Source organism: Mustela putorius, unplaced genomic scaffold (genome assembly GCF_011764305.1).
Source record: "Mustela putorius furo isolate JIRA1106 unplaced genomic scaffold, ASM1176430v1.1 tig00000695_pilon_pilon_pilon, whole genome shotgun sequence".
Lineage (NCBI taxonomy): Eukaryota > Metazoa > Chordata > Mammalia > Carnivora > Mustelidae > Mustela > Mustela putorius.
Genome location: NW_025421447.1, coordinates 2,283,061 through 2,307,971, shown reverse-complemented (window position 1 = coordinate 2,307,971; position 24,911 = coordinate 2,283,061). Strand labels below are relative to the sequence as shown.

Below are 24,911 nucleotides of genomic sequence, written 5' to 3'. Positions count from 1 at the left end.
CAAAATGGCCTACCATTACTCCTTGCCACCACGCCCGCTGCGCTCCACCGCCCGCCGGCCCACGTGACCCGGCCCCCTCCCGGCCCGCGACCCCCTGTCCAATTCCCTGCGGCGAACGGCCCCGCCCCTCGAAGGAAACGGGCCAACCAGAGAAGGGTAAGGCGGGCGGGTGGTGACGGCCAATGGGGGTGGAGCTCCCGAGGGGAGTAACAGGTTGGTGGGGGGAGGGAGCGCGGAGGGACGGAGTGGGAGGGCCGGGGAGCGGCGGGCGCAGCTTAGCCCGAGCGCGAGCCCGAGCCCGAGCCCGAGCCCGAACCCGAGGCCGAGGCCGAGCCCGGGAGCGCCGAGCCCGGCTGGGGTGAGTGAATGCGGAGGGGGCAAGAGCCCCTGAAAAGGCAAGCGGGCGTGACGGGCAAGGGGCGAGGCGATCCGAGATACCCTTTTCCGGGGTACAGGTGCTGCACTGAAGAGAGGAGGAGGGGAGCTGAAGCTAGGGTGGAGAGTACTGGCTAAAAGCTGGCTCCTACTCTGGTACCAGAGGCAAGTGGCTGGGAACGTGCCAGGTGAGGGGCACCTGAGGCTAAGGCTACTCTCAGGACACGAAAGCGTTTCAGCGTCTGGTTATATCTGGAGGTCAGACGCCGGTCCTAGGGGCAAGGATTTCTGTTGGAGACCGCGGTGTTAGGGGGGAGTAGTTAGTGTCAGTTGAACAGGGGGAACAACTGCCTGGGGTTCAGAGACGGAAGGGGGAAGGCGTCCAGAGGTGCTATTTGCCTCAGGTTTTCCTCCTGGCTGCCGTTCTGAGCTGGCGCTGGCACCTCCTTTCAGGCGTTGAGAGGTGTGAGGTGTGGAGTTTTGCTCTAACCCTTCACCTACAGATGGAGATACTGAGGGACAAAACAAGAAGGCACCCCCATCTCTTTGCTAGGTGTGAAACTATTTAAGCCTTCAGTTTCTGTCAGCCTTTGCTTTAATGCCTGGGAGATTTTTTCCTTCTTCCACTTGAGAGAGTGCTCGCCAAGAGAGGGGTATGAGGAAGCATAGATCCCTAGGCCTACAAAATCCGTAGAAATTCTTTCTAACGAGGCTTCTGGCTGGGGCTAATGTCGGACCCTCTCCCCAAGCACACATAGTTTATTCTGTGGTTCTAGATGGGGCCATTGGATGCAGTTTAGGAGCCTAACCCATTCCCTTGATGCCTCCCAGAAGATCCCTATTACTCCATGAAACCCCACAAGGCGTCCTTGAGTCCAGGACCATGATGGTTGTCATACTGTCAGTAGGCACCAGGGGTGTGGGAAATAGGCAGGACTCCTTTGGAGACCATAAGACTAGGGAAATTAGCACCTCTGGGACTCCACACTGGACGAGAGCTGCATGTTGCGGACCAGACAAGGCTTCTGAGGCAGATTTCCTTGCCTTAGGCAGGTAAGGGAACCAGAGCCAGTCTTAGTTTGGCCCCTTTGATGCCCTGCCTGAGGAAAGTTGTTGTAATTGGGAAATAATTAGCAACCGCTATGTTGTCCATAGGCTGCCTACACGTGCCTCTGCACCTCTTCTTTTATCCTTGATATTTCGAGTCGGGGGCTGGCTGTAGGGGACTGCTAATCCAGAGATTTGCCCTGACCCTAAGAGGATTCTGGCTTCCTAGAACCTTTTCTTATTTCCCAGGCTGACCTGCATGCTATCAGCCCTGTGGGAGGAGAGGAGAAGGTAGGGTTGTTTCTCTATGTTGTTTCAGGGGAGGGGAGAACTAAGGGCCAATGAATTGGCCAAGGCAAGTGTGGGATGAGGAATGCAGCTTCCGGAACTTAAGAGGGAGGGGTGGGGGAAACAAAGTCTTCCTAACACATACTGGCCTGTCACTCACCAGGTTCTTTGTGCATCTGTTTCTCCCTGTTCCCTCTCCACTCTCTGCCTCCTTCATAGCCTTGGCATCTAGGCTGGACAATCCATGCCCATGGTTTTGCCCCCTGCCTCCTCTGCGGTGTGGAGTTTCTCTGGTCTGCTTTATGAGCTGCCAGTGGAGTCTCTCTGGCCCTCCCCTACCCCTTGCCTCTCAAACCAGTCCAGCCAGTTTGCAGGGCCCAGTTTATCATTCTGTTTTTCTCCCCCACTGGCCAAACTGCTCTAGCCTGGCTCTCAGGTTTCTGCTTTTTCAGTGGACTGGGCCAGGAGTCCACTTGGGGCCAGTTCTTTTTGATCCATGGGGAACCTTCTTATCTTTGTAACTCTTTCTGAGAAAATAACCAATCCATCAAGGTCACTGAGCTATCCTTTCCTATTTTGGCCATTTACTTCTCTTGTTCCCTCTGAGAGGAGTCTAATCTCTATACCTCTTTTTCTTCCATTTTCTAAATCTGCCAGTTATGTAGCATCTAGCATATTGCCTGGCCCTGTATATGTCAGTTCTTCCTCTACACACCCCAAACTACCCCACCCCCACTTCCTGCCAGAAGTTCAGAGACTGTCACTCCTAGTTGGAAGCCAGATGCTTATGGCTGGGTGAGGTGACGGAATTGGGGCAGGGCAGGCTAATAAGTAACTGAGGGAGAAGTGGCTGTCTGGAACAGGTGCAGCGTATCCTCCCTCTTCTTACAGGCATGAATGGAGAGGGAGACGAAGTTGAATCAACTTGTGGCCTGGGCTCTTCCCAGAATACAGTTGATGAGGAATGGCCTGGGCACATGCTGAGGAGGGAAAAGCAGGGGCAAGCTGGGAGAGCGAAGCCTGTGTACTCCATGTTTCCTGGCACCAGATCGATGTTTACCTGCCTCTGGGGTTTACGCAAGGCCTTGGAGCTGCTTGGCTCCCCTGGCCACGCCCCACTGTCCTCTGTAACTAAAGGCGGATGGGTTTCAGGTTTTCCATGTTGAATCATTTAGAGCTCTGCTTTCTGACCCACCAGCCCAAAGATCATGTCAATCCTGCTCGCCCCTGACCCACTGTCCCGGGACTAACAGTCTGTTGAAATTAGGGAGTCATTGGGACCTGGGGGCACGATCAGCACTGCCTCTGAACAAGTTGGTGCTCTTGGGTGGGTGAGGGGCTGTGCACTCTGCTGGGCCTAGTCTGGGAGCTCCTCTATCTGGATCTGGAAGATCAGTTGATGTACTGACAGAGTAGAGCTGTGATATGAATAAATCATGGGACTTCTGAGAGCTGGCAGTCTAGGCACATCTGGTTCCAAAATTAAGACTGAATGGGGCAGGGAGAGGTCTTGTTATGAGGGCACATGAGAAATGGCTGTGAGGGGGATCATTGGGTAAATCTCCCCACTGCTATTGGAGTGCCTTAGTTCAGGATACAACCTTTAACACATATTTATTGATACATACTGTGTCACCAGGTCCTGGAGGCCTGAAGTCAGCTGAGAGCTATGTTCTTTGTCCTCCAGGAGTGTATCATCTAGTGGGGGAGACAGACAGGAAGCAAATCACTCTGATAAATCTATAAAAGTAAACAGGGGTGTCTGGCTGGCTCAGTTGGTACAGCATGCAACTCTTGATCTCGGGGCTATAAATTTGAGCCCCACAATGGGTGTAGAGATTACTTAAAAACGAAATCTTTAAAAAAATAATAAACTGAGGTCGATTTATTGAAGGACAACTATAGAACATATAACATTGTTCTTTTTTTTTAAAAAGATTTTATTTATTCATTTGACAAAGATCACAAGTAGGCAGAGAGGCAGGCAGAGAGAGAGGGGGAAGCAGGCTCCCTGCTGAGCAGAGAATCCAATGCAGGGCTCAATCCCAGGACCCTGGGATCATAACCTGAGCCTAAGGCAGAGGCTTTTTAACCCACTGAGCCACCCAGGCGCCCCATATAACATAGTTCTGATCTAGTTTGTGGGAGGGGGTGGTTGGGAAGGGCTCTGAGGAAGTGACATCCTTCTGTGAAGCATGTGGAGCCAGAAAGGGCCTGTTAGAAGGAGTGCATGTATGCAGGGTAAATTTGTTATCAGCTTTTTGACAGGCGTAGGTGCTGCTAGCTATGTTTCATGTTTCATGTCATTTTCCCTCTTTTTTTCCCTTTTTTTAAAAGATTTTATTTATTTGTAAGCGAGAAAGTGAGTGAGGGAGAGGGAGAGAGAATTTGAAGCAGACACCGTGCGGAGCATGAAGGCCAACATGGAGCTCGAGCCCCACAACCATGAGATCAAGTTGAAACCAAGAGTCAGATGCTTAACTGACTGAGCCACCCAGGCACCCCTATTTTTTTTAAGATTTTATTTATTTGACAGAGACAGACACAGCCAGGGAGGGAACATGAGCATGGGGAGTGGGAGAAGCAGGCTTCCTGCCTGATGGGGGGCTCGATCCCTGGACCCTGGGAGCATGACCTGAGATGAAGGTAGACGCTTAACGACTAAGCCACCCAGGGTCCCTTCCCTCTTTTTATTTAAAAAAAAAAAAAAAAAGGAACCTAAGTAAATTACATGCAAGAATCTGAAATGTAGAACATGGTAACATTTTTATAGCTGTATACACTTGTAATTATTATTGTCTAATTTTTACAAGTATTTCCTCAGGAGGTATTATCATTACACCTGTTTACTGATGAGGAAATTGAGGCTCAGAACAGTTGTGATTTGCTCAAGGTTATATACATTCAATGAAGAGGAGGGCTAGGTTCTTTTTTTACTGGATGAGTGGTTTGAAGAACCTTTGCCTTGTAGCTTCTTTCCTGATCCCATTTCTTGAATTCTAACAAAGGACCCTGCCGATTTAATATCCTTTTGTTTGGAGTATCTGAGGTTGGTTCAAGTCCTCCCCAATGCTGGAATGGTGGAAGGGCAGGGGTCCTTTAGTTCAGGGTGGACTTGGAGGTCTTAATGAAACTCTTGAGATTCTGTGGTAAAAGCTTGTGTGGACTGTTTCTTGGGGGGTGGGTGGGTGGGTGCATTACTTCATTCTCTCAAATGGAGTCTGAGAACCATTGCCAATAAGGGCTCCTCCCTCCAGTTCCTTTCCCTGGAGGGGAAGGGCTGGGAATGTTAGGAATGTTCTTCCCACCAAGCCCTTTCTCACCTGCTGCTAGGCCACTCCCTTTCCCTCTCACTCTTGTTTTCTGGGCTTCCTAGCAAGACTACAGTCCCTGAAGGGGGCCTTGCCAGCTTTCCTTGGCCCAGAGCTCCACTGGGAGATTGAGCTGCATATGTTTTTGTGTCTATCTGGCTCTTCAGATACTCCTCCAGTTTGGTACTAGGCTGTGGTGGAGATTAGTTGTAGGGCTGCGGAAACTGGAGTTGTATTTGCTTCAAGAAGAAACTGCCCTCCTCAGTTCCTGGAGCCAGAGCACACCTGGAATATATTCCATTTGCCGACTCTAATTTTAGGCTGATGGGGACCAGAGGAGTTGTCCTATGGGTTGTCCTGGCTCTGGCCTTCAGGTGGGACAAGTCTACCTATCCTAGGGCTCTTGGAATGGACATTCTTTTTTTTGTTTTTAAAGATTTTATTTATTTATTTGACAGACAGAGATCACAAGTAGGCAGAGAGGCAGGCAGAGAGAGAGAGAGAGAGAGGGAAGCAGGCTTCCTGCGGAGCAGAGAGCCCGATGCGGGGCTCGATCCCAGGACCCTGACTGAGATCATGACCCGAGCTGAAGGCAGCAGCCCAAACCACTGAGCCACCCAGGCGCCCTGTGGAATGGACATTCTTAAGTGTTACTTAAATCTTTTTTTTTTTTTTTTTAAGATTTTATTTATTTATTTGACAGACAGAGACCACAAGTAGACAGAGAGGCAGGCAGAGAGAGAGGAGGAAGCAGGCTTCCTGCTGAGCAGAGAGCCTGATGCGGGGCTCTCTGGGATCATAACCTGATCCGGAGGCAGAGGCTTTAACCCACTGAGCCGCCCAGGCCCCCTGCTTAAATCTTTTTTTGAATAAGCAATACATCTACATGGTTCCAAACTTAAAAGGGACAAAAGATACTCAGTAGAAAGCTAGTTACTCTCCCATCCTTGTCCTCAGCCCCCAGGTCCTCCAACCCAGAGGCTTCACTGCTATCATCCCAGAAATAAGATGGCATAACTTGTGTGTGTGGGGTAGTTTTGTGTATCTTAAATGAACTCTGGGAGTAAAGGGCCCCTTTTCTCCATTGGGATAAAGGTATCTGTTAGGCAGGGTTTGGGATCTGCCTTCATTGGGGTTGGAAAAGGCACACCATGCTATAGGCATATGTGTGAAGATCAAGCAAAATTGTTGAACTCTCGACAAAGCCATGCTTCCTAGGACTGTATTAGAGGAAATGGATTCTTCTAAGTCAGTGGGTCTCAAAACCTGGAATCTGGACCAGCAGTGTCAGTATCTCCTGGGAACTTGGTAGAAATTCAGATGCAGACCTACTAAATCAGAAACTCTGGGGACAGAGTCCAGTAGATACTTTTCAGATAAAATAGGAGAACCACTATTCTGTGTAGAAGGAACGACAAAGTAATAAGCCACACAAAAGCCGGACAGGTGGAGGTTTTGGGGTTTCTGCTTCTAGTCTCTCAGCTTTAACTGTTTTCTTGATTTTCTAGGACCCCCTCCCATTCATGGAACAGGCATCCACCATGGCTGAGCCCCGGGGCCCTGTAGACCATGGAGTCCAGATTCGCTTCATTACAGAGCCAGTGGGTGATGCAGAGATGGGCACCCTACGTCGTGGTGGGCGACGTCCAGCTAAGGATGCAAGAGCTAATACCTATGGGGTTGCTGTGCGTGTGCAGGGCATTGCTGGACAGCCCTTTGTGGTGCTCAACAGTGGGGAGCAAGGTGGTGACTCCTTTGGAGTCCAGATCAAGGGGTCCAACAACATAGGGGCTCCGGGAGCGCTGAGCTCTGACTCGGAATTCCCTGAGAGCTCCTACTCTCATGCCAAAGAATTTCCTGCCCGCTCACAGGGCAGTATGTCTGATGAGGAGCCTGGGGTCCACTGGAATGGAAGGCTGCTCAGATCCCAGTCCCAGGCCTCACTGACAGGCCCTGCCCCTGTGAGTCCAAGTACCAGGAGCACTAGCCTTCTGGAGCTGGCCCCCCAGGGAGCTTCCCCAGGGAGCACCATTGACACTGCTCCCCTGTCTTCAGTGGACTCACTCATCAACAAGTTTGACGGTCACCATGGGGGCCAGGCCCGGGGGCAGACTGGTCGGCGCATGCGTACTCTGCCACCTGAACAACGCAAGCGGAGCCAAAGCCTGGACAATCGGCTCCCACGGGATACCGTTGAGGAACGGGAGCGTCGGTTCCCCAACCACTGGACTCCTAGCACAAAGCATGACAGCCACATGGGCAGCTCCAGGCAGTTGACCCAGAGCCAGAGCTCTCTCGGTGGCTTTAGCCATTCCCATCAGACCCAGGACTGGGTTCTGCAGAGTTTTGAGGAGCCACGGGGGAGAGCCCAGGATCCTGGCATGCTGCAGGTCAGACCCCATTCCTCTGTAGCTAACGATCCCCAGCCCCGCAGCCCCGGGACCCCTTGCTGATTCAATAACTTAAGGCAGAAGGTTTCTTTCTTTCTTTCTTTTTTTTTTTAATATTTTTATTTTATTCATTTGACAGAGATCATAAGTAGGCAGAGAGGCAGGCAGAGAGAGAAAGAGAGAGAGGAGGAAGCAGGCTCCCTGCCGAGTCGAGAGCCCGATGCGGGGCTTGATCCCAGGACCCTGAGATTATGACCCAAGCTGAAGGCAGAGGCTTTAACCCACTGAGCCACCCAGGTGCCCCAGGCAGAAGGTTTCTACTTTTGTCCTCCACTTTACCCATCTTCTAGATAGATGATATTCACATGTACGAGATACTTCCATGGAAATGGAACTGATGTGAAATCAGCCTTCACAAGCATGAGAATCAACTTGTTACCTCCTGGTCATGGACTGTGCCTCAGTCACTAGCATTTGCTAGGTCTGCAGCATCCGTAAGGCAGGCCTGGTAATATGACCAGCTTCCAGTGGTCTGGTCAAAACTCCCATCTCTGTCTCCCACTTAGGAGTGTAAATAAGTGGGGCAGTAGCTTCTTGGAGGCAAAATTAAGCCTGTTCATTTATAAGTTCTAGTACATTAACTGTCAGTAGTAACAGCTTACCACAGAGCTCACAACTAGTTGAGATCTGCTTGTCAAGGAGAATCTGGCTTGTAGCAATAGTGAGAGGTGTACCCTGCTTGGACCTCTCCTGGGCCTGCTGCTCAGGCTTCCGCAGTGTTGCCTCTTTTCTGCATATGAGGCCTGTTGGGCATGCTGGGAGGGCCTCGTCTCCCATCTGCTGCTTCTGCACCATCTGAACCCCACACATGCTGCTGGCTTCATTTTCCTGTTTCTCTGGGTTTATGTTTTGCAGTTAAAATCAACCCCAGACCTTCTCCGAGACCAGCAGGAGACAGCGCCACCAGGCAGTGTGGACCATGTGAAGGCCACCATCTACAGCATCCTGAGGGAGGGGTAAGTGGGGGCCCTCCCAGCAGCGCAGTCACACACACCCCCTCTTTTCCTTCTGGCTTCCTTCCCCATCTTCCCTGTCCTTAGCTCTTCCTTCTCTCATCTCTGTTACCTCTTCCCTCTCTTAGCTTTTGCTTCTGCCCTTTTATCCTCCAGAAGCTCAGAAAGCGAAACGTCTGTGAGGAGGAAGGTCAGTTTGGTGCTGGAACAGATGCAGCCTCTGTTGGTGAGTGACCACCTCCTGGTGGGACCAGGAGGCAGGGTTAGGGCTTGTGGGGCCTGGATCTGGATGTGGACCCATTCCTTCCTGCCCTGTTTCTGGCAGATGACTTCTCCTGTGTCTGCTAAGGCCCTGGCTGGGCAAAGTGAGCTCACCCGAAAAGTGGAGGAGCTGCAGCAAAAGTTGGATGACGAGGTAAAGGTGAGGGGAGACTAGAGGTGCAGGAGGCACATGGGGCATGGGGGAAACAGTGCTTGGGTTGCTCTTCTGTGTGACCAAATGAGCACTCATATGTTCTGTGACACAGGAGACAAGAGTATGTGTTGGTCCCCACAAGGACTTCTGGGCTTCCCTGGAGCTTAGGGAGAAGAGCGCAGTCATCAGAGCTCTGACTACCTTCCATTCATTTCCTTTGGAAGTTCTTATCCTGGCTTTGCTGCTCACTGGGATTACTTACCTCAGTTTTTTCACTGTCATTATGATGATGGCAATACGAGTAGCTGTCATTTATTGAGTGTACTTTATATATATATATATTTGAGAGAGAAAGCATGAATGGGGGGAGGGGCAGAGAGAGAGGGAAAGGGACAAGCAGACTTCTGTGGAGTGTGGAGCCTGGATCCCAGGACCCTAAGATCGTGACTAGAACCAAAGTCTGATGCTTAACCAGCTGAGCCACCTAGGTGCCCCTATTGAGTATACTTCTTGTAATAGGTACTGTCCTGGATAATATATAATAATTATAGTGATCTTATAAAATAGATATTGTGGACATTTTCGTGATAAGAAAACTGAAGATCAGCCAGGTTAAGTGAATTGCTCAAGGTACTAAGTAACAGAGATGGAATTTAAAAATTCAGGTCAACCTTATGTGAAAGTCTGTGTACTCCCTTTAAAAAAAAATATTGTGGGGCACCTGGATGGCTCAGTAGGTTAAGTGTGAGACTCTTGATTGCAGCTCAGGTTGTGATCTCAGGGTTGTGGGATCGAGACCTGTGTCAGGCTCTGTGCTGGTCATGGAGCCTGCTTGGGATTCCCCCTCTGCCCTTTCCCCCACCCCACATTCTCTCTCTCTTAAAAAAAAAAAAAAAGTTTAAAAAGTTTAAAAAATATTGCTCGCACCTCTAACAGTATTGCCTTGCATGTAGTTAGTAAGTATTGGATTGTAACTTCCTTTATTTCCTGGAAAGCAGTATAGTATACTGGTTAAGTGGTCAGCTGTGGAGTCAAACTGAGTTCAAATCCTGGTAACTCTTGGCTGCGTAACTGACTTCGGGCATGTTCTTTACATGTTCTAAGCTGCTGTTTCCTTAACTATAAAGTGGGGATAATAATTGTACTATCTTATTTATCTATGGCTATGTAACAAATTACGTCAAAACTCAACAGTTTCAAACAGTCATCTCCTGGTGTCTTGAGGGCCCAGAGTCTGGAAGCACCTTAGCTGGGTAGTTCAGGGTCTATTAGGAGTTTCCAGTCAAGGTGTTGGCTGGGGCTCTAGTCAAGAGAAGACAGTGGTTATTGACTGGAGAACTCACTTCCTTGCTGTGTGGACCTCTTCATGGGGCTGCTTGAGTGTCTGCACAGTATGGCATCTACCTTCCCCCACAATGATCCAAGAGAGAAGGTAAGGAGGAAGCTGCAGTGCCTTTTTAGGATGAGTTGCAGAAGATACACATCATTGCATCCTTTTTCTGTTTGTTAGAAGAGTGTTCTTAAGGGTGTCTGGGTGGCTCATTAGTTAAGCATCTGCCTTCAGCTCAGGTCATGATCCCAGGGTCCTGGGATTGAGCCCTGCATCAGGCTCCCTGCATCAGGCTCCCTGCTCAACGGGATCCCTGCTTCTGCTCCTCTCACTCCCCCTGCTTGTGTTCCCTCTCTCACTGTCTTTCTCTCTCTGCCAAATAAATAAATAAAATCCTGAAAAAAAATTAAATTAACTAAAAAATAAAGAGGGGAGAAACTTCACCTTTTGAAAGGAATGTCAGACAATTAGTGGACATACTTTATACCATCCATCACAAGTCCCAAGGCTCATTAGAAGAATTAAATGCAGATAATAAACACAGGGTCCGTAGTACAGTGCCTGTCATGTAGTGAGTCAGTAAATGTTAGACATTTGCATTACTCCTGGTCCTCTGAGAGGCTTTCCCTTCTCTCCAGCTGCTTTATTCTCCCTGCCTTTTCCAGAAGCGACAAAAGCTAGAGCCATCCCGGGTTAGTCTGGAGCAGCAGCTGGAGGAGAAGGAAAAAGAGTGCAGCCGGCTGCAGCAGCTGCTGGAGAGGAAGAAGGGGGAGGCCCAGCAGAGCACCAAAGAGTGAGTGCAGCTGATGGTGCACATGGGGCTGCTTGGGGACGGAGGCCAGAGTTGGAGGTGTCCCCTGGGTGGGAGAGATGGAGAATCTAGATATCTAGAAGCTATAAGGGGCAGACAGAAATAGTTTAAAGATAGGACCTCTTTCTCTTTGCTTTCTCTGTCGGTAATGGTGATTGTGCCTGAGTTGGGTTACCTGGATTTGCCTCTCTACTTCAGGCTCTAAATCTGTAAAATTGGTTAATAATAGTAGCTATCTCACAGGACTGTTCATTTAGTAGATGTCTTTGCAATGAATACTGTTTGGCACGCACTGATCTAGATTTCTGGGGTATACTAGTGAACCATTGAGATGAGGAGCACTGCTGTCCAGAAGCATAGTTTCTGTGTGTGTTGGGGGGGGTGGGTTGGGGAGACAGACAGTAAATAGTGAGCATATTAGATAAGTAAATCTGTAGCATTTGAGAAGGTGATTAATGGAGTAGGTCAAAGTAGATTGGGGGGCCTGGTGGTGGAGGAGCCAATTTGTATATTAAATAAAGTGGTCAGGGGGCACCTTGGGGTTCAGTTAAGCGTCTGCCTTCGGCTCAGGTCATGATCCCAGGGTCGTGGGATCAAGCCCTATATCAGGCTCCCTGCTCAGTGCAGAGCCTGTTTCTCCCACTGCTCCTGCTTGTGCTCTCTCTTCTCTCTCCCTCCCTCTCAAATAAATAAACAAAATCTTTTAAAGAGAAACAAAGTGGTCAGGGGAGGCCTCATTTAGATTTGAACAAAGAAGGAGGTTTAAATGAATTAATATATGTAAAGGGTTTAGAAAACTGCTTGACACCCAGTGCTTGATGATATTATTTGTTATTAATTATTAGGCTCCAGAACATGAAGCTCCTTGTGGATCAGGGTGAAAGGGTAAGACATGGGCTGGAGACCAAAGTGATGGAACTGCAGGACAAACTGAAACAGGCCCAGGGATCAGAGTCTGCTAAGGAGGCGCTAAGAAAGGTAGGGAGGAGGATGGCTCCCGCAGCTTCTGTTTCCTTTCAGCTAGAACACCCTCAGATCTGTTCACCTCCAGTTTCCCCACAGTATGGGCAGAAGATAGCTGATTATGGGTACCCCTTAGTGTGCTTTCAGAGAGGTTCAGTGGTCAGATGGGGGGTAGAGCCCAGAAGGGTGGGCATCCTAGAGAGCAGAGAGCACCGGGTACTGAGCCTGACAGGTCTAAGCTGCTCAATAAATATTTTTGATTGACCAAAGGAATGGACAGGCAGAGTCACCTCTTTACTTGTCTTCCTTTCTCCAGGACCTGTCAGAGACCCGGCAGCTGCTGGAAGAGGTGTTAGAGGGGAAACAGCGGATAGAGGAGCAGCTGAGACTGCGGGAGCGGGAGCTGACAGCCTTGAAGGGGGCCCTGAAGGAGGAGGTGGCCTCCCGTGACCAGGAGTTGGAAAGCGTCCGGCAGCAGTACCAGCGAGATGCAGAGCAGCTTCGCCAGAGTGTGCAAGATGCCACCCAGGCATGTGACCAGAGCAGGGACTGCTGGAAGAGGGCAGCCCCTCACCCCCAGAAGGGGCTGCCTTGAGGTCTCTTTGTATTTGGGGACTTTCCATGTCATAACTGGAACTCCCTCTGAAAGACAAATGTGAGATGTAATGAAAACCTTGGCCAGGAAACCTACAAGGGCAGAGTGAGGAAATGCAGGCCAGGAGTACCATGAGGGTGTGTGACCAAAGTCCCATGGGGAAATAAATGGGGGAGGCATCCTGTCAGTGACAGCGGGGGTGGGGGACACTCTGACCTGGGGAGACTTTGTGCTAACATCGCACCAGGCACCCTGAGGTCTCACAGTGTGTCACCAGTGTGGTGCCCTCTGGTCCTGAGCCTCCCCTTCCACAAGCTTAGACTTTGATCTGAAGCGAGTTCTTCCCTCTGAGCCTCCTGTCCCCGAATTGTCTCCTTCCCTAGGACCATGCTGCCTTAGAGGTGGAGAGGCAGAAGATGTCAACCCTTGTGCGGGAGCTGCAGAGGGAGCTGGAGGAGACCTCAGAGGAGACAGGGCATTGGCAGAGCATGTTCCAAAAGAACAAGGAGGAACTTAGAGCCACCAAGCAGGAGTAAGGAATTTGTCCATGTTTCCTATATCCTGCTGCTTTTCTGCCCAGGCTGTGCCCTTTTCTCTGCTGAGAGTGGGTGCCCAGCCTGTTGGCTTCTGAGGAGGTGGTTTGCATGGTCCTGCTAACCTTGCCCAGGCAGGTGGCCTAACCTTGTTCCCTTTTCCTTTGCATTCACCTGGCTGGGCTCAGACTCCTGCAGCTGCGGATGGAGAAGGAGGAGATGGAAGAGGAGCTTGGGGAGAAGATGGATGTCTTACAGAGGGAGTTAGGGCAGGCCCGGGCTGGTGCTGCAGATACTCGCCAAATGGAGGAGCTCAAGAAGGTACTTTGAGAGGCACCTGACTGGGACTCGATCTCAGGGTTGTGAGTTTGAGCCCCATGCTGGGTGAAGAGATTACTTAAAGAAAGAAAAGAAATAAAAAAGGTACTTGGAGCTGGGGTGTAGTAGAGCAGGTTGGGTGATGGGCACTGACCTCACCTACCCATGAGGATCTCCAGACTAGTGGCTGCCTCCTCTGTGCTTGGTTTTCAGGATCCACCTTTCTGCTCAGCCAGCTCTTTCCCCTACACACTCTCTGATGCAGTTGGGTTGCTCTCATTGAGTGTACAGGTTTCCAGTGGGAAGGACTCCTAGTTGGGTTCAAGCCAGAGGCTGCTGGCTGCTCCCAAGAGACCTCAGGGGAAGCAGCATTTAGATGGATTTGTGAAACTCCAGGGTCATTTTTGAAGCTTCGAATTTGGTCCACACAGGGAGAGTTGCTCTGTCTGGAGCGGGTAGGGTGATGGGGAATAGGGCAGGGGGATGGACTCATTAACTATATCTATGAAACCAACATTTACACTTAGAATGGCAGTTTATTAACTTGTAATGTGAAGTGTCATCAGACAGACTGGAGTACTTGCATTGGCATGGCCAGCTGACCTACTGGGGAAGCCAGATGGTATAGTGAAGTCTGCCTAGAGTATAGGATCTAGACGCAGGGATTTTATCATGCATGGACGTTTTATAAATGATAAGGTCATCAGATTGAAGCGAATACAGACAATTTCTTCATATTCTTGGTATTAGTTTTTGGAGGACAAGAAAGCATCTAATTATTTTGGATGATTTAGAAAGTTAGAAAATATTTTGTTAGTATAGGGAACTGGCATTTATGGTCTCCTAAGGATCCTTCGAGGTTTATAGTTCTTTGATTCACTATGCTGGATATGTAGTTGGTGCTCATTTAACAAGTATTAATTAATCATTGCTTGTTTATCATGCCTTTGCCATAAGGCTGCCTAATTATAATCAAGGCAGTCATATTTATTAAATGAGTAAAGAAATATAGCTCTTAGTGATGATTTTCCAGATAAACAAAAGTCTGAGCTTACACAAAATACTTGGAGAAAAACATAAAGAACATTAACCAAGTGTACTTTTAGTGATTGTGAAATGAAAAGTGCTCTTAAGTTTTTACTATGTTAGTATGAAGTTAACAAATTATCAAGAATGTCTGAAGTCTGTTTGCTACATTAGTGGACATTTCTCTGGACAATCTCAGTTGACTATCATAGGAGATAAAGCTGAAAAGCTAAGAAGAAGTAACTAGTGCTTGATTTAACTCGTATACGAAGTGTATTTTATCAAGTACCCACTCAGACAACATACGCATTAGGAAAACAGACCCCATCCAGTATAGACCACACACCGTGCTGTTTTTTTTCTTTGCAGTTAGTTTTGTTATTTTATACCGAAAACTCAAAGTATATTATATAACCTTTCAGCCTAATTATGGTATTTTCTGAATTTCAGAAGTAGCTGATAGCTAAAGAATGATAGCACGAGAGCTCATATCTCAAAATTTTATTTATTTTTGATTTTATTTATTTATTAGAGAGAATACAAGGCAGAGCAGTAGGCAAAAGGAGAGGGAGAAGCAGGCTCCTCACAGAGCAGGGAGCCCGATGTGGGGCTCGATCCCATGACTCTGGAATCATGACCTGAGCCGGAGGCAGATGCTTAACTGAGCCACCTGGGCACCCCCTCAAATTTTTCTTTAAAGATTTTTATTTTTATATTCAATGTGGGGCTCAAACTCACAGCCCTGAGATCAAGAGTTGCATGCTCTACCATCTGAGCCATGCAGGCTCCCCAGTATTTTTATTTTATTTTTTTTAATTAAAAAAAAAAAAAGATTATTTATTTATTTATTTGACAGACAGAGATTGCAAGTAGGCAGAGGGGCAGGCAGAGAGAGAGGAAGGGAAGCAGGCTCCCTGCTGAGCAGAGAGCCCAATGCGGGGCTTGATCCCAGGACCCTGGGATCATGACCTGAGCTGAAGGCAGAGGCTTTAACCCATTGAGCCACCCAGGTGCCCCCCCAGTATTTTAATAAAAAAAAAAAAAAAGAAAAAAGAGCAGCACCACTATTTATTGCATAATATGTTTTGGTTTTCAACCCATTTTATTTTTGAAATAGCCAATCCTGTTTTATCCACACCCTCATCTACTCTCACTTAATGTGATTTGATTGTGTGTGTGTGTGTGTGTGTAGATTTATTTCACATACCATAGAATTTACCCTTTCTAAGTGTATGATTTAGTGGGGGGTTTTTTGCTTGTTTGTTTTTAAAGATTTTATTCATTTATTTGACAGAGAGCACAATCAGCAGCAGGCAGAGGGAGAAGCAGTCTCCCCACTGAGCAAGGAGCCCAGTGGGGGAGTAGATCCCAGGACCCTGGGATCATGACCTGTTGCAAAGACAGACACCCAACCGGCTGAGCCTCCCAGGAATCCCTTTGTGTTTTTTAGTATATACACAAAGCTTTATGTCCATCATCACTATCTAATCAGAGAACATTTTCATCACCCCAGAAAAGAACCCCATATCCATTAGCAGTCACTTTCCCCAGCCCTGGGTAACCACTAATCTACTTTCTGTCTTTATGCATTTGCCTATTCTGCACAATTTCATATAACTCGAGTCATAATATACGGCCTTGTATGTCTGGTTTCTTTCACCTAGCATAATCTTTTTTGTAGGTTTACTGATGTTGTAACATGTATCAGTACTTTTTATAGCTGAATAATACTCTATATAGATATATCACATTTTGTTTATGTGTTCACCAATGGGTGGACGTTTGGGTTATTTCTATGTTTTAGCCATCGTGAGTAATGCTGTAATGAACATTCATGTGAACATGTTTTTTGGGAACATGTTTTCAGTACTCTTGAATATATACCACGGAATGGAATTCATATGGTCATTCTGTGGTTAACTTTTTGAGAAGCTTTCAGACCCCTTGCCCAAGTAGCCACAACATCTTTCATTCCCCCCGCAAAACATGAGAGTTCCAGTTGCTGCACAGTCTGATATCCCAGGCCACCCCTGTGCCCTGTCACTGTCCCTCTTCCCTTCCAGGAGCTGCGCCAGACCCAGCGGGAACTTAAGGAACTAAGAGAAGAGCAGCAGAGCCAGGAGGTGGCCGGGCGCCACCGGGAGCGGGAATTGGAGAAGCAGCTGAAGGTTGAGGCTGATCGAGGTCGGGGGTTGGAACAGCAGAACCTTCAGCTGCAGAAGACCATCCAGCAACTGAGACAGGACTGTGAAGAGGCTTCCAAGGCAAGGGGAGTGGGCACAGGGCTTAGGAGGTGGAGGCTGAGGGGTCTGGAGGGCAGAGGAGCCAGAGGGCATGGAAAGTTACCTATCATGGGTATGTACAGACCAGATCCTTGGTCCTAGGTGTGTGGTGAAAAGTAGCTAGGAGTGGGCAGGGGGGAGGCAGGGATGCAGCATGGCTCTGTAGGGGTGGGATTCGCAGGGCACTACCACTATTTAGGTCCAGTTCTCGTGGACGGTCTTCCGGGTGGCTCTCCTGGGGGTGGCTAAGGACTTGGAGCCCTGGGGTCTGAGCTACCGCTCCCTGAACTGGCCGCAGGCTCAGGCGGCGGCAGAGGCAGAGGTGGCAGTGCTGGGGCAGCGGCGGGCAGCCGTGGAAACCACACTTCGGGAGACCCAGGAGGAGAATGACGAGTTCCGACGGAGCATCCTGGGTCTGGAGCAGCAGCTGAAGGAGGCCCGGGGCCTGGCGGAAGGTGGGGAAGTGGCGGAGGCAAGGCTTCGGGGCAAGGTGCAGCGGCTAGAGGTCAGTGCTTCTGCCCACATCGTTGGCTCCCTGTCCGCCCCCACCCCCTGCCCTCTCTCCTCTTGTCCCTGGCTGAATACTTCAGCTAAATCCTCAGCTATCAGTTTCATTTTATGCTGAGTGTGCTTCTGTTGGCCTTCCCAATCCAGTGTTACACTTGGCTTTATTTCTTGGTGCATGCTTTGCTGTGGATGTCTTGGCTCTTGCACTGGTACTTTTGTCTCTTATCTTCCACCTTGTGCTTATTCTCTGTGTCCTGATTTCTTTGCTGCTTCCCCTGAGCCTGTTTTCACTGCCCACCTTTTTCATAAATCACTCTTCTTCCCTCCCATCTATTCCCCTCCAAATGGCCTATGTCTTTGCTCTCCCAGGCTGAGAAACAGCGACTGGATGAGGCCCTGAATGCAGCTCAGGAAGAGTCGGGGAGCCTGGCAGCTGCCAAGCGGGCACTGGAGGCCCGGCTGGAGGAGGCCCAGCGGGGGCTGGCCCGCTTGGGGCAGGAGCAGCAGGCACTGAACCGGGCTTTAGAGGAGGAGGGGAAGCAGCGGGAGGCACTCCGGCGGGGCAAGGCTGAGCTGGAGGAGCAGAAGCGCTTGCTGGACAAGACTGTTTGCCAGCTGAACAAAGAGGTGGGGCATGGGGTGTCCTGGACTCTCAGGAAGAGTCCTAGCTCTTATGGAAGCTTGCCTGGGGGGCGAGGGGTTGGGGAGGGGGTCAGAATGTGTGGTGTTTGCTTGCTTCAAGTTCACTGCTGGGGAAGCCAAGGCCAAATCTTGAGAGAGCAGTGTCCTTCCTACCGCTCCTCAGTGTTCATGTCATTCCTCCACATCCCATTCCATGTGGTCTTGGTCCTTGGAGAATGTTTCCTGTGATTCTCTCTAAGACATCTGTAAGATCTGAATGTAAGAATCTTCATTAGTAGAATTTTCTGTTTGGGGTAGGGAAAGGAATGTTCCATCATCTCTCCCTAGCTGACTTTAAGACCTAAACATAGGAATTTTTGTGGGTGGAATTTTATATTTGGGGGAAGGCAAGAAGAAAGGAAAAATAAATAAATTGCATTTTTGCAGGTAAGATCATCCCTGTAACCTCTTACTTTATAAAGCTAGAGCAAACATACATATTTTGTCAGTTCTAAAAATGCACATTACGTCATCTCTGAAGTTGACTTGGCATCTTGTAACTGATGGTATGTTACGGTTCAGTTGGCAGGTTTTTCCTTCTTAGTGGTATATCTCACAATCTATTGGCATCTTGGGTTTGTTGAAATGTGGTCATTTAAGGTTTACTTGGTATCAGACACTTTTACAAGTACTTTGTATCATTAATGTAATTCTCACAACAACCTTGTGATGTAGGTACCATTATTTTCCCATTTTATAGATGGGGAACTGAGACCTAGAGAGGATAAATAACCTGTCTGTGATCACACAGCTAGTAAGTGGTAGAGCCAGGATTTGAGCCCAACTAATCTGTATATTACTACTAGCCATGCTATAGGGATCTGGGCCCAGGGAGAGCAAGGGAGGGCTGCTTAGGCAGTAAGGAGAATCTGGGGAGTCTGGGCTCAGAGAAGGGCCAGAGGTATGGTGCTGAAAAGGCTCTTTTCTCTTCCTCTCAGTTGGAGCAGATTGGGAATGACTCTAAGCAGGCCCTGCAGGAGCTGCAGGCCCAGCTGGAGGATTATAAGGAGAAGGCCCGGCGGGAGGTGGCGGATGCCCAGCGCCAGGCCAAGGAGTGGGCCAGTGAGGCTGAGAAGAACTCAGGGGGGCTGAGCCGGCTTCAGGATGAGGTAGGAGGAGGAATGGCAGGGGTGGGAACCTGCCCAGTGTCCTTGGTGTGAAGGTCATTGCCTCTTTTTTTTTTTTTTTTAAGATTTTATTTATTTGAGAGAGTATAAATAAAATCTTTAAAAAAAAAAAAATCACAGTACCAAAAGAACCTTAACACTGCAATGTTATTGGAAGTGTAGTATCAAAACAGAGGCATGTCTCGAAATATGATAGCTAGTTTTATTTTATTTTTTAAAGATGATAGATAGTTTTAATACTTCACAATCTTTTACTGTAACAATTTGTTATAATTTTCTGTTCTGCAATTACATTAAACCCTTTTTGTTTTGTTAAAAAAAAAACAAAAAAAATCCCAGTACCCTACCCGGGTCCCATATCACTTAAATCACAACTCCTAGGGCTGGGGCCCAGGATCAGTTGTCTAAAAATGACTTAACTGATACTAATTTGTGGAGGGCATTTTAAAACAATAAAGAAAATGGACTAAGCTCCTTTCTGCCTGATAGATAGGATGCTGCCTGATTCCTGAATTGTTAAAGAAAGCTAACTAGATCTTCAAAGAGAAGAAAAGGGACTAAAAGTCGGCCTGCTTTTTGTTACCACCAGACTTTGGCAATTCTAAAGAATGTCAGTGATGTGACATTTCTCCCCACAGGGCGGCCTACTCCCGCCCCTCTGCTCCCACCTTACTTCTCCAAGCTGTTGCATTTTCCCTCCTGCCCAGACCCAGAGGCTACGGCAGGCCCTGCAGGCTTCTCAGGCGGACCGGGACACAGCCCGGCTGGACAAAGAGCTGCTGGCCCAGCGATTGCAAGGGCTGGAGCAAGAGGCAGAGAGCAAAAAGCGTTCCCAGGATGACAGGACCCGGCAACTCAAGGGTCTTGAGGTGATGGTGTGAGGGTGACAGGGAGGGGGAGGGGTGTCCAGGTCCTGGCCCAGGTGGGACTTCCATGGGGGAAAGGAGCCAGGACACACCAAGCCCCCTTTCTCTGCTGGGTGTTGAAAGCTGGTGGCCCACAGCTGATGGGTTTTGTTTGAGTGCAGTGTTTTAAATGACTGAGTTAATTGCCAGTGTTTAGAATTTTATACATGTCACTTATATCTTACCGATTTCTGGCTCCTTTTGTACATGTAGAAAATATGGTCACCCTGAGCTTCTAATCCCGAGTTGTCTGCATGGCAACAGTTGGCTGGAACTGAGCAGTGGCATCTCCCCTTTAGAATGAATAGTGGTCTTCAGTTTGCTATATTTGGCAGCAATAATAAAAACAGGGACAAGGGATGCCTGGGTGGCTCAGTCAGTTGGGCGTCTGCCTTTGGCTCAGGTCCTGGGATTGAGTCCTGCATCTGGCTCCCTGCTCAGCGGGGAGGCTGCTGCTCCCTCTCCTGCTCCCTTGGAGCAACAACAACAGCAGTAACAACAAACAGTGACAATAGCAGCAGCAAACACATATTATGCCATGTGCCGGGCACTGAAGACTCATTTAATCCTGAGAAAAAACCTGTGGGATAGGTTCTCCATTTTATAGATGAGGAAAACAGACACACAGAGAGGTTAAGCAACTTGGCCATGGCCCTTCTGCTAGGAAGTGGTAGATCTGACTCCATCCCAGCTTTGGCTTGGACGCTTTGGTTTCTGTCTGTTATCCCATTAGGGAAGTCGGGCTGCCCCACTGAGGAATCGATTCGGGGGTTTGTCATCCTGCCAAGGGCCAAGACTAGAGCAGGCACCACCACCCTCTCCCCTCAATGCCACGCCTGGTCAGCAGAGGGTGCTAGCTCCATGGTGGCTCTGGGCAGGGGCGAAGACAGCTGGTTGTGGGGACATGGGAGACAGCAAGGTCTGTGGAGGCTGGGCTTTGGGATGGTCCTGGTGGGGGTTTGGCATTCTGGTGTCCAGCATGTGGGGCAGAATGAACCTGTTGCTTCTGTGCTACAGGAGAAAGTCTCACGGCTGGAAGCGGAGTTAGATGAGGAGAGGAGCACCGTGGAGCTGCTGACAGAACGCATGAATCGTGGCCGGGACCAGGTACCCCCTTCCTTAGCTCTCAGCCCTCTCAAGAACACCTCTGCCCACCCATGTTTCATAATCTGGGGAATTCTGGCTGTTGAATCTGTGCATGGCTGGTGCTACTTCATGGTCTCCTCTCCTTTAGGATGGGTGGAAAGGAGCCAGGGATCTGAGTGGAAGAAGGAATCCTGATGGCCTGGGATCCTCTCTGACCTGAGTCCAGGCTGCTTCCACTCAGAGGGGATGCTGGTTCCTGGCGAGATGGAGGCAGCCCTGTTTAAATTCTGTGGCTCCTCCCGTTTGAAAAGGCTGGGATTTCTTAGTTGCCTAAGAATTATGGGGATTCAGAGAGCATCCTACAGTTTTCTCTGCCTCACATGGTTCACCTGGCTGGTTCATTGTTAGCCCTACCCAAATCTGGCTCCTCTCATCCATCCCCACTAGGTGGACCAGCTGAGGGCAGAGCTCATGCAGGAAAGGTCCGCTCGACAGGACCTGGAGTGTGACAAAATCTCCCTGGAGAGACAGGTAAGCAGGGGAGTAAGGAGTCTTGGGGATAGACACCAGGAGGCAGGTAGAATGACCACAGGAGGGATCAGAAGTGGAGAGTGACCACAGAGACTTTCTGTCCTTCTCAGAACAAGGACTTGAAGAGCCGCTTGGCTAGCTCAGAAGGCTTCCAGAAGCCCAGCGCCAGCATCTCTCAGCTTGAATCCCAGAATCGGGAGTTGCAGGAGCGGCTGCAGGCTGAAGAGAGGTGATGTGAGCCCATCCTCCCTCTTTCCCTCTGGGCTCTTCTCTGTCTTGCATGTCAGACATGGCCAACCTGATCTTCAGGGGCAACTTTTCTCTTGGTAAAGAGCAGAGGGAGCTGTAGAACTTCTGAAATGTGAATGACCTATTATCTCCCCTGTTGTTTGGATCTGCTCCTAGATCCTCCCTAGTGTGACATGACTGAGAGGAGTTCATGGAGGCTGGAGGGAGCCAAATAGGGTTTTCTCTGGAAATGGCTACAGCCACAGACACCCCCCTACCATACCCTCCTAGGGAGAAGACTGTTCTGCAATCTACCAACCGAAAACTGGAACGGAGGGTTAAAGAGCTGTCCATCCAAATTGATGATGAGCGGCAGCATGTCAATGACCAGAAGGATCAGGTAAGGACGGGAGCCAGGGACAAGAAGTCATATGGTAAGCATATACTGTGTGTTTGCTTGAGGGCAAAGGGAGGCCCCATCTCATAGGTCTTCCCAGCTTCATGTAGGGATGGAGACTAGACTGGAGGCCCTGGATTAAAACAGTCATAGTAATAAGCACATGCATTAAGTGTCTGTGATGTGCTAGGTTCTCTTTCTGTTGTACATGTGTGAGCTCATTTCATCCCCAAAACAAATCTGTGAAGTTAGGGAACTTGCCCATGGTCACGACATTTTTCTAGGGCAGCGATTCCTTGTCAGAATTGGGTCCCAGTCCATGGTCGCAACAGATGCTTTTCTAATGTGGGGACTTTGTATCCTGCCCAGCTAAGCCTGAGGGTGAAGGCTTTGAAGCGGCAGGTGGACGAAGCAGAAGAGGAGATTGAACGACTCGATGGCCTCAGGAAGAAGGCCCAGCGTGAGCTGGAAGAGCAGCATGAGGTCAATGAACAGCTCCAGGCCCGGATCAAAACCCTAGAGAAGGACTCCTGGTATAGGCTGCTTTTCTTTCCTCCTCTTCTGAACCCCGGGAATGGGTTCTCCTGAACTGAATAGGGAGGAGGATCTCTAAGATGGGACCTCTGCAGTCACTCCTTTCTGGCTGAAAGCCTGTATGGTTATTCTTTAGCTCAGCCCACTGTCTATATATACCCCATCTCCCCAGATCTCACATAGGTGGGGGAGCTTGTACCTTAAGGCCTTAGAAAAGCTGGGAGTTTCCTTAGCATGAAAAGCATGGTTGTCTCAGTTTGTCTCCTTCCCTTACAAGTATTCCTCTCTCTTAGGCGCAAAGCTTCCCGCTCAGCTGCTGAGTCAACCCAGCATGAAGGGCTGAGCTCAGATGAGGAATATGACAGCGTCTATGACCCTTCTTCCATTGCATCACTGCTTACGGAAAGCAACCTGCAGACCAGCTCTTGTTAGCTTGGGTCCACGAGGGACCAAAGACCACACTTGCAGCCTGCCCTGGCCAGGCCTGCACTGCCCTGCCAAGCCTCGAATTCCTCATTCCTGGAGGGGGATCCCAATTATTAAGGCCTAAGAATGGGAAGGGTATGTGTGATGGTGATAAAAAAGGCATTGGCACTAAGCTGGTGAACAGGCTTTCCCTGTCCTCTGGAGGAGTGGGTATTTTAGGCCAACTGAGCCCTTCCCTTAAGTCTTTTTCTTCCCTCACAGCAATAGGATGGTCACCATAGAGGCTGAGGGGGATTGAGCATGTTAGGAAGGGACAGACATTGCCACGTATATAAAGCTTTATTTCTTTAGCCCTTAACCCTCAGGCTCAGGGAAATACCTTTGTGATTTTTGCTCCCTTGACTCCTGCAGTATGTTTTCCTCCCACTCTGGAGCAGGGTGAAGGGAACATTATGAATAATAGACACACTGAGGTGGCTCTATCCAGCTCTTGGATGCTTCTCTTTGCACAGTCATGGGACCCATATGGTAGTCCCCACCCCTCTCCACTCCTTTATATTTTGTCTTCCTCAAGCCAGTGGATCCAAGGGATCTGTTCTTCCCTTCATCATTCCTACCTTCCTTTCCTTTTGGTGCCTTAGGGTGAGGAGATAAGGATGTTCTTCTTGCCTTCTATACCTGCACATTCATACCTCTCCAAGGACCAGCCTTTCCCCCACCAGGGCCCTCAGCTTCCCCGGCTGCCCCAGTCTAGAGAGCTTTTGGCTCATTTACTGATGAGCCCTTGCGTGAGGGACTTTGGTAGGACTGTGATAAGGTTGTGGGGCTTGGTTCTGCTCAGGGTTTCGATGTTTCCTCCTGTCTTTCTGTGACTATGGATGTGTTTATAAGGGAGTTGCATCTAGGAACCCTGATAACTGTCTGCATGAGTTTGAAAAGCAGAGGTTTTTCTCGTGGCTTCCCTGACCCAGATGTGCCCAACCTCAGTAGGGAATCAGGGGATCCTCATTATCTCAGGAGCTTGGACCTGACATAGGGCTTCCTGCCTAGGGCTAAAGATGGACTCTGTAAAAATGGGTAGAGGCAATGGAAGATTTATTCCCCTCTTGGGTTTTGGGAAGAGCCAAGCCCTGGTAGGGAGGAGGTAAACCTGCTTATTTCCTGAGCAGGTTCTGTAAGGAGCGTAGGGGAGGAAGAAAGCTGTTTTCACCAATGACTTGTAATTTCATGATTTTTTTTTTAAATCTTCTATTCTGCAAGTTAGAGATTATCTCCCAAACCAACCCAGCCTTGATTTTATTTTAAATTAAATATTAAAATTATATATCTATACTGAAATCCTTGACTTCTCATTCTTTTTCCTGGCTTATTTGGAGGTCTGTTTTATGCAGAAACCATTTTAACTAGAGAACTTAGAGGCTGAAACTGGGTTTTTCTTTATCTCACTTTTTAGAGGCTCTTTACAGCAGATTAGATGGACCCTGGGGAACGACGTGTGTTTATAGCACCTGCATTCTCTCCTAGACAACCTTCTGGGAGTAGAAAAGCCAGTAAATGCTGTATCTGAGGGTTAAAGAAGACAAATCAGAACTGGGTTTTATTCCTTTGGGGCACAGGGATGTCCCCAGCATTCACCTCCCATGTACAAAGACATTTCATTCCCAACTGGTAGGGGACCCAGTCCCTACCTGGGGAAGTAGAAAAATTTCTGGCACTCCTGCTCTTGTTTTGCCTTGAGGGAGCTCGCTGTTCATCAGAGCCATTGTCAGATTCAGGGACACTGCCCACTCAA

At 49.0% G+C, this 24,911-nt stretch overlaps 1 protein-coding gene across 4 annotated transcripts; it reads left to right on the top strand.

Annotated features, from left to right (window-relative positions):
* Window positions 1-223: 223 nt before the first annotated feature.
* Window positions 224-24,457, top strand: CGN (cingulin). Of its 4 annotated transcripts, none has more exons than XM_013047955.2 (21): window positions 224-358; window positions 6,530-7,411; window positions 8,327-8,427; window positions 8,581-8,650; window positions 8,750-8,839; window positions 10,835-10,962; window positions 11,826-11,958; window positions 12,260-12,472; window positions 12,922-13,070; window positions 13,260-13,392; window positions 16,479-16,679; window positions 16,996-17,202; window positions 17,574-17,831; window positions 18,824-18,994; window positions 19,720-19,881; window positions 20,935-21,024; window positions 21,451-21,534; window positions 21,645-21,763; window positions 22,054-22,162; window positions 22,529-22,692; window positions 22,987-24,457. In XM_013047955.2, exons 2-21 carry the CDS (start codon window positions 6,545-6,547, stop codon window positions 23,123-23,125), a joined length of 3,588 nt encoding a protein of 1,195 aa, XP_012903409.1. In that variant the 5' UTR covers window positions 224-358; window positions 6,530-6,544; the 3' UTR covers window positions 23,126-24,457. The 4 variants fall into 4 exon arrangements, with proteins under 4 accessions (XP_012903409.1, XP_004776767.1, XP_044939006.1 ...); XM_004776710.3 differs by having other exon boundaries at window positions 8,750-8,845; XM_013047954.2 differs by lacking the exon at window positions 224-358 and adding an exon at window positions 379-563 and having other exon boundaries at window positions 8,750-8,845.
* The last annotated feature ends 454 nt before the right edge of the window (window positions 24,458-24,911 follow it).